This window comes from Sarcophilus harrisii, chromosome 4 (genome assembly GCF_902635505.1).
Source record: "Sarcophilus harrisii chromosome 4, mSarHar1.11, whole genome shotgun sequence".
NCBI lineage: Eukaryota > Metazoa > Chordata > Mammalia > Dasyuromorphia > Dasyuridae > Sarcophilus > Sarcophilus harrisii.
In genome coordinates this window covers 233,868,457-233,880,439 of record NC_045429.1, presented here as the reverse complement: position 1 = coordinate 233,880,439, position 11,983 = coordinate 233,868,457, and the positions used below count along the sequence as shown (strand labels likewise).

At 34.9% G+C, this 11,983-nt stretch overlaps 1 protein-coding gene across 1 annotated transcript in view; it reads right to left on the bottom strand.

Moving 5' to 3' along the window:
- TMEM30A (transmembrane protein 30A) overlaps window positions 1–10,567 on the bottom strand; it is a 42,921-nt gene extending 32,354 nt beyond the window's left edge. Inside the window, exon 1 of the mRNA XM_003769213.4 lies at window positions 10,013–10,567. Within this exon, the coding sequence (XP_003769261.2) occupies window positions 10,013–10,288 (276 nt within the window). The 5' untranslated portion in view covers window positions 10,289–10,567. The remainder of the gene's footprint in view (window positions 1–10,012) is intronic.
- Window positions 10,568–11,983: the final 1,416 nt, after the last annotated feature.

Genomic DNA, 11,983 nt, shown 5'->3' with positions numbered 1-11,983 from the left:
TGGATCATAATCAATAATTTAAGAAGCTGGGATCTACAGAATAAAGTTCAAATATTTCAGCCCCACATTCAAGACTCCCTTCTAAATTTTAACCACAACCAATGTCTCAAACCTTACTCTCTTCAATCTCTAGTCCAGCTAATTGGTCCTGTAAATACACATATATTTCCTTTTTGTCTCTTTACTCACATCTTCTCACCCTCAACAATACTTACTTCTTGATACAAATATTTCCCCTGTATCTGTTTTTATTAAAATCCACTAAGACCTTCTACAACTAGCTCAAATGTCAAGTCATCTATGAAAAGAAATAATTTCTTTACAGTAGAAAAGTTTAAGAAATTATAATAGATTAATGTTATGGAATATTATTGCTGCATAAGATATGATGAATGAAAGGAATTCTGAGATACACAGAGTGGCATAAGAATCGATAAAGACTGAATTAAACAGAAGCAAGAAAAACAACATACATAATAATGGACATGATATCAACAATATAAATTTAAAATATAATAAAACAAAGAAGAATAGCTGTGTAATTATAATCACCAATATAGGCCACAGAAAAGAGATGAGCTAACAATATAATAAAATGGAGCCAGAGGACCTGGATTCAAATTCTGATTCACTATTACAAAGGAGAAGATAAGTGGCACAGTGAAAAGAGTTCTGGGCCTGCAGTCAAGAAGACTCATCTGCCTGAGTTCAAATATGGCCTCAGACACTAATTATCTGGGTAACCCTAAGCATGTACTTAATCCTGTCTGCCTCAATTTCTCATCTGTAAAATAAGCAGAGAAGAAAATGGCAAACCATTTTATTATCTTTGCCATGAAAACCCCAATAAGGTCACAAAAAGCCTGACGTGACTAAAAAACACCTGAACTGAGTTTACTATAAAACTGTGAGGAAATCTCTTTACTTTCATGGACTTCAGTAACATCATAAATAAAATGAGGGTGTGTTGGACTATATAGTCATTGGGGTCCTTCCCATCTCTAACTCTATGATCCTTATAATCTTTTAGTAGGTTAAAAATTATGGGTTAACCAATAAGAAATATATTTTCTTTTTTATACTTTTGTTTATGGGTTACAATTACATAAAAAAATTTTGAGATGTTTTTTAATTTGAGTTATAAATTCTCTCCCTCCCTTTTTTCTTTCTCCCCTCATTGAGAAGACAAGCAATTTGATATAGTAATACATGTGCCATGCTGAAAAATATATTTTCATATTAGTCAAATGGTGAAAGAAAACAAAAGAAAAAAAGTAAAAATAAAAAGTATGCTTTGACCTGCAAAAAAAAATTAAAAATTAAAAAAAAAAATTATGGGGTAAAAATTTTGCATACTTTTTCAAAAATGGTTAATGTGTCAGCTGGCTTTGCTCAACACAAGAGAAAGCTAATTGATGGCTGGGAGAGATAATATAAAAGCAATAGTTGTGCTTGGGAAAATTTGTTTTTCTAAATTCTTATATCAACTCAACAGAAAAATAACAAATCGATGAATCGGATTCAGAACTTTAAAAAAAAAAAAACTAGATAAAGAATAAATTTAAAATTCCTAATTGAGCACCAGATTGGAAATCCTCAAAATCAAAGGGGAAATTAATAAAGTTAAAAAATATATATTGAGCTAATAAATAAATCTAGCCATTTGTTTTACCAAAAACTAAAATGTAGTAATGTGGAACAACTATAGTGTAATTTGATAAGAAAACCAAATACTTATATCAAAAATTAAATGATTGAAATAACCACCAATGAAGAAGAAATTAAACAATCATTTTGCCAAATTATATGCAATAAACCTGAAAATTAGAGCAAAACAAATCAATATTTATGAAAATATAAATATACAGGTTGGCAAATCAGGAAATGGAATGCTTAAGTAACCCCATCTTAGAAAAAGAATTTGAATAAGCCATTAATGAATTCCTTAAGAAAAAATCCCCACCAGTTTTTACACAAACAAAATTAACGTAATCAAGATTGGAAGGGAAGCAGAAAGATAGAAAATTTTTATAACCAGTGTTTCTGATAAAGGCCTCATTTATAACCAGTGTTTCTGATAAAGGCCTCATTTCTAAACTATATAGAGAACTGACTCAAACTGATATGACTTTAAGTCATTCCTCAATTGATAAATGGTCAAAAGATATGAACAATTTTCAGATGAAGAAATGAAAGCCATCTATAAGTCATGTGGAAAAATGCTCTAAATTACTATTGATTAGAGAAATGTAAATTAAAACAACTCTGAAGCAGCACCTCACACCTATCAGATTGGCTAAGATGATAGGAATTGATAATAACAAATGTTGAAGAGGATATAGGAAAAAACAAAACACTAATTCATTGTTGGGGGAGTTGTGAACTGATACGGATACTTTGGAGAGCAATTTCAAACTGTGTCCAAAGGGCTATAAACTATGTATAGTTGTTGATCCATATTAGTAACACTGTTTGGTGACTAAATATGAATGACTTTTCTTAGCAACACAATGATCCAAGACAAGTACAAAGGATTCACGTAAAGGAAACTGCTAACCACATCCAGATAAATAACTGGTGGATTGTGAATGCAGATCAAAGCATATTTTTGTTCATTTGCTTTATTCTTTTACACATTTCCTCCCCCCCCCCCCCCCCCTTTTGATCTGTTTCTTTTTTCCAAATGTAACTTACGTGGAAATATGTCTTACATCAAAGGTTTTTTAAACTGTGGGTCATGAAACTGAATGTGAAGGTTGCAAAAAATTTGGCAATAGTAAAGGTTTCTGAACACAATGACCAAAAATTAATTCAAAATCAAATGCATAATGAATCCAAGGAGTTTCTGGCAGTATATGCTCATAATGCATGGGAACTTTACTGTAGCCTGGATTCTGAACACAAAACATGCATACTTTGCACTGCTCATGCACTAATGGGGTCAGAAACACCATGGCTCAGATTTGGGATGAAGTCATGTAAAAATTTCTCAGCCTAAAAGAGGTCATAACTGGAAAAAAGTTTAATAAATTGTTTTACATGATAGCACATGGATAACCTATATCAAACTGCCTACCATTTTTGGGAGAGGAGAAAGTCTGGGAGAAAAATTTAGACTCAAAATCTTGTAAAAATAATTGCTAAAAATTGTCTTGACATGTAATTTGGAAAATAAAATACTATTTTAAAATAGTTACTGTTAAGATTTTGTTTTTGGAGAAGCAAATTCTTCCTCTTTTCTGAACTCCAAAACTATTGCTCTTTTGGTAATTACATTCTGCCTTAGATTCTTAAAATTTTTAAAGTTATTGGGATTTTATATATCACCTAGTCTAACTTCTCATTTTTAATGCATGAATCACTTCAATATCTCCAATAAAGGAACACTCAGCTTGTCTGAACTCTTTGTATTAGTGGCAGACCTAGGAGTATGAAATTTGACCAAATTTAAGCCTGTAAAGCTGGAAGTCAATCTATAAAAACAGACCTGAAGAAATCTTTCCTGAACCCTACTCCCTCTCTCCTTAAGAGAAGGAGAAGGAAAGAACTGAGAGAAAACTCTATTGGCCTTTGGTATATATACATTATTTTTAATACAAAATTTTGCTTGATGGTAGAGACAGCTAATTACAAGTAGTCATTTAAATATTGTAGAAATAATTTACAAAATAATGCTTCACCAATTTAATATCTATTTCTAGCCCAGAGAGAAAACTGATAACAAAAAAAGTACCTGTAGTATGTTATTCTAGAAATAGACTTAGATTATATATAAAATGTCATTTCTGGTCTGCTATATTAGTAAATCACATTAAGCAAGCCATCTAAATTATTTGATTCACTGTTTTATCAGCTGCAAAATAAGGGGCTTGGACTATTTAGACTAAATGACTTAAAAGGTCTCTTCCACAATTTCCTGATTCTATCTATGTATCATATCTAACCAAACAGATTTATGTGCCTTGCATCAAGGACTGTTTCCTATACTTTATAATATCTCTAGTGCCTACATAGACAAATGTTCAATATATATTTACTAATTGGCTAAAATCTTTTACAAATTTAATAGATCAACACCCTTACTCAAGTGGTGCATAGTGTTCTTCATCAGTTGAAACTTCAAGGGTGGCTGGTTCTCTTTAATGTCCATTTTGTAAGGAAATCTGTTGGATATAATACCTGTGAATGAAACAAGTTTTGTACTAAAGATCTTAAGTCAGATCTTTCCTATTATAGTTAGAAAGGAAAAAAAATACTCAGAGCAATAACAAGTATCAAGGAGTTCTAAGAGCGGGTTAGGTTTCATTATTTTAAAAAATTCATGCTTATTAAATGTCAAAAGAATGAAAGGTACAATGCAGCACACAATGATAGTCTAAGTTACCTGCCAAACAAGCTTAAGTCTTAAAGGCAATAAACCAGAAGCAAAATAGAACAACAGATGTGGATGAATAGATTAGTTCTGGGGTTATCATGTTTCTGAGTTTTGTTTTCCTACCATTGTAATTGTTCCCCTAAATCAAAATGAATTTTTCACCTTGGAAATTCTAAAAACATATTCTATTTCCTAAGGAAAAGAGTATTAACCCAATATTATGGAAAAGATAGAATTAAAGGCTATGCACTTTTTATACTGCGCAAAAGTAGTGGAAAACTTCTATTTCTGAATGTAACTCAGCTCTAGAGGAAATCAATATAAGGTCTGTATTAAGTAACTCAACAAAATGCTGAGTAACAAAGTATGTTAGCAGTAGAATTAAGCATATTAACATCAAAATGGAATAGACACATAATCCCATGAAAGTATTTCAGTGATGAATGGAAAAAAATGTTATTCTGTTTGAATGAACTATTTCTGGTTGATAAAAGAATATAAAATCATCAGAACATTAAATTACCTGATTTACCATTACCTAAATTACCTAAATTACCATTAAGTTACCTGATTCCAAATAGGTGCTAATTTAGCCTTATACTTTCTCCTACATATTTATCAGATGATGGAACTCAAGCAGATTCAGAAAGCTTTTTAAAAATTACATCAAAATACTCTGAATTATATTTCATTTATAAACAATATTATATTTAAATTTCTTTTTAAAAAGCAAGTGTTAGATTTATGAAAAATAATTAATTTTGTGAACTTAATTTTCACTTTAAAATAATTTTGTGTAATTTTAAAGGCTCAATTTCTGCTAAATGACTTTCTTCTGAAATCTAATCAAAAGCATTTCTTTAGTGAGAATTTTATAGAGTACTATATATTTAGCCAGTTGGAAAAGAAATTTGTTCTTATGATACTTAAAGAGACTCTTGTTGATCACACACACACACACACACACACACACACACACACACATATAACGGCAAAAGAGTATCATTAAATAAAAATGATAAAATAACGAAAGATACCAAAGAACCAATTATAAAAATCTGGGAGTGTTACATGGGGAGAGAAAGAAGAATATGATTAACTTGGGATCATGGAGGTAGGTCGAAAAAGTTTATTAGAATCAGGTAGAACTATTTCTTTAAGCTCTGAAGAAGAAAAAGAACAAAATTTGGGTTGTCAAAATGGTATCATAATTCAGAACACATTTTAAATTTTTGTAGGATCAGAGATTTAGAGCAGCATGTGACCTTAGATGTTTAAAGTAAGGTCGAGAAAGATTTACTGATTTGCACAAAATGACATAAGCAGCAAGTTTCAAAGCTCCAATTCAAACTAAGTCCTCTGACTCCAATTTCTGTACTTTTCCCACTATATCACAATTTACAAAGTTAATTCTGCTTGATGTCTTCATAATCCTGTTACAGAGAGTAATTTAAAACTGGACTACATTCAAGGACATAACCTCGCACTAGTTAGTATCTACATTAAACTCAAGAATCCTCTCACTTTAGCCTCCTCCAAGTAAGCAGAATACAATTTACATTACAAATTTGGTATCTTGAGCCATAATTAACACAAGGGCCTTGGCCTAAAAACATTACTTTTGTTTCAAAAAATGTTAACTATCTCCCAACCTATTTATTATAAGACTTCAAGAAAATACTACTTTATTCTTTGATACATTTCAAATTTTTGTGACATTGTTTACTTAGTGGATGTGGACAAGGATCAAATCTGCATAGTTATTTAGAATATCTATACAATAATGAAAACAGATCCACAGACAAATATACTTCAAAATATTCAAAGCATATAAATTAACATTTGCACTATTCCTATTCATTTTATTTACACTATGCAAATCTAAAAACCTCAAAAAACATAGATACTTACATTTTATGAGAGAAAAAAAGCAGAATGTCAGGTACAAGCATAAGAATGTGGAAAGAATAAGCACTTTTTTTCAAGGACTCCAAGTTAATCTACAAACAATTAATTATTCTTTTTTGTAACATTCTTAGGTGGCAGATAATGATCAACTGACTTTATCTCAAACTTGAAAATCTGAAGTTGATTACAAGAATATCCTGACCTTCAAATGAAATCTTACATAAAAGTGCCAAGTTTACTTTGCCCTGCTATTCTGGTATAGTACAGGAAAATGAAGACAAAGAAATTGAGAAATGAGGAAATAAACTTAAAAGGTGGGGGGAAAGGGGAGAGTATGGTTTCTAAGTGATGTCAAGAACTTCCTGTTACCCAGTTGTATGAAAATTCAACATACTTTAAGATACATACTTGTTTAAGCAAATTAAAAATCCAGAGTATAAATATTTAGGAAAATTAGCTGGACTTTTATGTTAAAGGGATAGGAGGATATTTATTATTGTCATTTCTTCAAGTCTCCAAAAGTAGCAAAGTTTTAAGACAAAGAATTTTTAAGAGAGTTAAAATTAGAATCAGAATATTGAAATTTAAAGAAATGTTAGAGATCATTTACTTCAATTTTCTCATTCTATAAAACCAAAGCTAAGATTCTAATTTTTTTCATGTTATAGTAGAAAAAAGCCTGGATTTGAAATTGGTGGATCTGGGTTCAAGTTCCAGCTCTGCTACTTACTATCTATATTACTTGTTGGCTGATACAAATCATTTTATGAGTTTCTGGGACCAAAAATATTATATCACCAGAAGCTTGCCTAACCTGGTAAGGATTCTTTTGCCTCTAGGAACTATGACTTCTCTGAATTTAGCTAACCAAATCCTCAGCTAAACACCTCTAGGTCTCACATGACTTCTAAAACAAGAGTCACCTCCATGAGCCACCATGAGATAGAAATAGAACTTTAGTTTCTTAATCATACTAGTTATAATTACTTCTCAATAAAAGTTTAATACCACTAGTAGATATAACTGATACATATTCTTGAAATCAACAACTCTGAAACATTTTGGGAAATGTTATTTTCTAGCCAAATGTAATTACTTTAGATAAAATCTTAAGTACTGAAAGAGCCTTGGATTAGAAATCCAAACACCTAGGTCTGTGTTTCAGGTCTACCATAAACTTGCTTTTTCCTCTGGTGGGTTTCAGATTCCTATTTGTAAAAAGAATACATCTCACCTACTAATTCTAGAAGGCAACTATAAGGATATTAGCCAATGTAGTCAAAGCATTTGGAAAAATTAAAAGCACTACAGAAACATAAGGATTACCTGTCATTATCAATAAATTTGAATAATTTTTAACAAGATTTTTAAAGTTACTTAGCCATGCTCAGTATTAAATATTAATATTCTTTTAATATTATTATTATTTATTAATAATATAATTAATTTAATTAATTAAATATTCTTTTAAAGCCATAAGGGCTTTTTCCACCTCATAATCCCTCATTTTGCAGACAAAGGAACTGAAGCACAGTGAGTTTAAATATCCTTCCAAAGACACAAGGGCTCCTGATTCCCAGAACACTGCTCTATATTATAATGCTCTAACACAGAAATAAGCATTAAATAGTATACATACACACAGAGAGAGAATCTGCCTTCAGCAGTTAATTATCAATTAAACAAGAAAAATACACACAGAAAAACAGACATCTGTGCCCTTATTTGATAAGTCATATACCAATCAAAAAAGGAATAATCCTAAAAGCCCAACTAGAATACAAATATAAGAACAAAAGGACCATAAATCCATATTACTGTGTTACAAAATTGGATGGGAGATAAAGTAGTTGACAAAAAAGGGAATTTAAAAAATTTTAGTATTCACCCCTCTCCTTTTATTTGTTTTTTGTTTTGTTTTTGTTTTCTTTTCTTTTCTTTTGTTCTGGGGAGGCAATCAAGATTAAATGTTTAGTCCAGGTTAAGTGACTTGTGACTTTCCAACTGTTAGTAAAAGGCCGAATTTGAACTCATGTTCTCCTGACTTCAGGGCAGGTGCTCCATCAACCTAGCCACTTAGCTGCCCTCATCCCTCTCCTTTTAAAAGTAACAAAATGATTTCAAATAGGCAAATATACATGACTGCATAGGAGATGGGCAGTTCTACAATTTATTCCCTGGATGGAAATTATAAAATGGCACTTTAAACTCATATTACTATAGAGAGCCAGATGTAAAAGATATGAGGCAGTGCTCTGATCTCCTTTCTTCTAATCTCTCCTCTCTCCAAATCATCCTTCACATACAACTGTCAAATTGATACATCCAACATATAGGTCTAACCAAGCCACTCTGCTAAAGAAGCTTCAAAATCACTCCACTACCTTTAGGTCAAAATACAAATAGGCATTTAAAATCTTGCACAACCTATCTTCAACCTATTTTTCTGGCATCATTCAGATTATTTATTCTTTTATACATTCTATTTTCCAGGCAAACTTGCCCACTTTCCATTTTCCTTTCTAACATTCCATATCTAAATTCTCTGATTTACAAGTTATTCCCTCCCCCACTCCCCATGAAATGTACAGCAATCTCTCTTATACCTTATTCCCCTATTGGTAGTAGCCCTGACATCACTAAACCTTGTCAATGTGTGTGTATGTGTGTCCTTTATTTACAAGGTAGAAATTATTTCATCTTTTCAAATTGTATCCCCAGCTCCTGGCATATAGTAGGCACTTAATAAAGGTTTGTTGATTATTTTCAAAGATGTCATTAATGGGAGATTTCGTTGATGATCTGAAAATAATCCTAGGTTTTAGCAATAAAAGTTTCCTACTAAAAACAAAATTAGAGTAATCTTCTCATTGCTTTAAGGTCATACTCTCCAAAACCAGTTTTCTTTTTTTTTTTAATCTGTGGAACCACTTCAATCCTATGACTGAGAATTATGATGAACAGGATTAGTAATAAGACAACTAAATTACAATATAAAAACGTTAAAAATTCTAAAACAGAAATGATGTTTCCCTCAAAGTTCTAATAATCTCATACCCTATAACTAAAAAAAACCTACCAAAACCTAAAGGTTATCTGTGCAATGCTTTCATGCCTGACATCATCTAACAGTTGATATAAATATATATATATATATGTAATATAGTCTTAAATGAAAATCACCAACAGCTATGTCCTTTTGATTCCTTTCCCCACAATCTAGCTATTCACCCTGGTGTCCAAGACAATCTTACAAGTAGGTAATTAAACTATGATATTTAAAAAAAAAAAAAAATTTTTTTTTAAAGGTATCGTTTCTTATCTTTACTGCCAGCAATAAGGCTATTAACATTAGACAGCTGCTATATAGAGAAGAAATTCGCCGGGTCAAGTCAAAGGCTTACAAAATCCACCATCAGCAAAGTGACAAGATACCCTTTAATAAAGGGCCCTTTCTTCCCCACCCCCACCCCCGTCCCAATCCTCTTTTTAAAAAACCAACCGAACAAAAACTCCACTATCAACACTCCTCCAATCATTATTCTCTTAAGTCACAGACTGGAGGGGACCCGGAAGATACAAGAGAAAGTTAGACAGGAATCCGGTAGCGAGAGGAAGCGACAGATAAACAGGCAAATGCAAGCAGAGAAAAGAGGTGATTGTGGAGACTAAGACCTCGGTGTCCCACGACCCCTCTTGTCCTCCCTCCTCCGTCCTTCAGTCCCTCACCTCAAACTCACGGATGTTGTTGGAGGTGACAAAGACGCCGATGCCGATGGGGATGAAGATGAGGCCGACGATGAAGAAGGCAGGCAGCACGGTCCCCGCTGTCAGGATGGGCTGCCAGGCTGGAAGCCGCTGCTGCTTGAAGGCCGTGTTGTCCGGTCTTCGGCTCTTGGGCCCGCTGCCCCCGATCGCATTCCCGGGCCCCGTATGGCTACCCACCACCAGGTTCGACCCGTGCCCGCCGTCCACCTCATCTTTCGCGTTATAGTTGATCGCCATGAACCCCTGGGGCCCGGCTCCCGGTCACGCGGAGGAGCCTCCAAGGGGATGTAGCCGCCGAATGTGACAGGAGACCGGGAGGAGGAGGAGGAGGAGGAGCAGGAGCAGCCGCCGCGGCCGTCGGGGCGGAAGGGGCGGAACGCCCTCGCGCCCGTGGTCAGTGACCGGAAATTGGCGTCAACTGGGGGCGCCGGAGGAAGGGAAGGCGGAAAGGCGAAGACGCGGAAGGGCGGATGCACGCTCTATTTAACCGTCAGCCCGGCGACTCAGGGGAAGCTCGTACTGCCCCAGAACCAGCGGGGCTGGCTTGGCGCATGCGCAGCGAAAGGGTCACTGCGCCTGCGTGAAAAGCGATACCTGTCTCCTACTCTCCTTTCTAAGTTCGTTGACTTATTGTGGAGGCCCTTTCCCCGATCTTCTAGCTTTCAAGTCGCCTATTGCACCCTGAAATCATAGAGTCCTAGACCTAGAGATTGAAAGGCCTTTAGCAGTCATCTAATCCACCCCAACTCATCTAAAAGCCCAGTGAGGGAGTTGTTTGAGGCCTCACAAGTAATCAGTTGGCAAAGCTGAATTCGAACTTGGCCCCTCTACGTTCCTTCCACTGTTGATAGCCCGGAGAACCTGCGTGGGAAGAGCGTTGTGGTTGTTAAGTCGCGTCCTACTCTGTCGCCCCCACTGGGTCGGTGGAGTTTTCCTGGCAAAGATACTGGTTTGCCGTGCCGGGTGGATTCAGGCAACTGGGAGAAGAGACTTGCCCAGGGCCTTACAGCTAGCCTCTGCGGTGTTCGAGACTCCCGGCTCAGCGCTAAGTCCACTGAGCCATTGAGTTATCTTTGTTAGGGAAAAGCTTTGTTTTTCACAATCGGCCATAAAGCCTTGCAACGCTCCACCTTCCTGGACAGATAACCTCATCTCTTCCCCCTCACCAGCGTCTCATCGTGGGCGTGGCCGTTAGCAGAAATCCGTGAAAGTTAACTGAAGGCTTAAACCTGCCCTTTGAATGCACTAGTGTGAAGATGTGTGACTTGCAAAGGGCAAGTGACATGTATATGATTCACCGCCAGCTAGCAATTCTTGACTGATGCCTTAAGGGATTGTTTTAAAAAAATAGATGAGAGAAAAAAAGAGAGACGAGACAGAGACAGAGAGACAGAAAGAAAAATTCTAGAACGCGGACTTGAGGTGTTTTTAAAATGAATCCATCCCTGTTTGCTTCCCGTTTTAAAATCAGCAAGCTGGGACCTAGCTTCTGAATGAAAGAACTCAAACTTCTGCTTTGGGGAAGATAGGCATTTTTTGTTTGTTTTCTTTGGACAAGAAATGCTAAAAAAAAAAAAAAGAGAAATGGGAGGAAGTGCATGTATAGGATCTTTGCCTATTAGATATTTAAGTAAAATAGAATAACCTTCCAGACTTGTGTGGGATTGGTTATCTATACCACTCAATCTGATAAATATTCCAGGCATACATTTTTGGCCTTTGTAATTTTTAGTGTTTCCTAAAATGCTTCTGGTACTGGCACATGGCAGCATCTATCACTAAGATGTTCAGTACTTGTGACATAACTAGTCCTCAGTAAATGGCTTTACTAACTTATACCATAGGTTTTGATCTGTGCTATTTTGCGGAGCATGGCTTTAGGTTTGGGAGACAGAAGGCATGTAGCAAATAGACATCTGTTGTTTTGTTTTG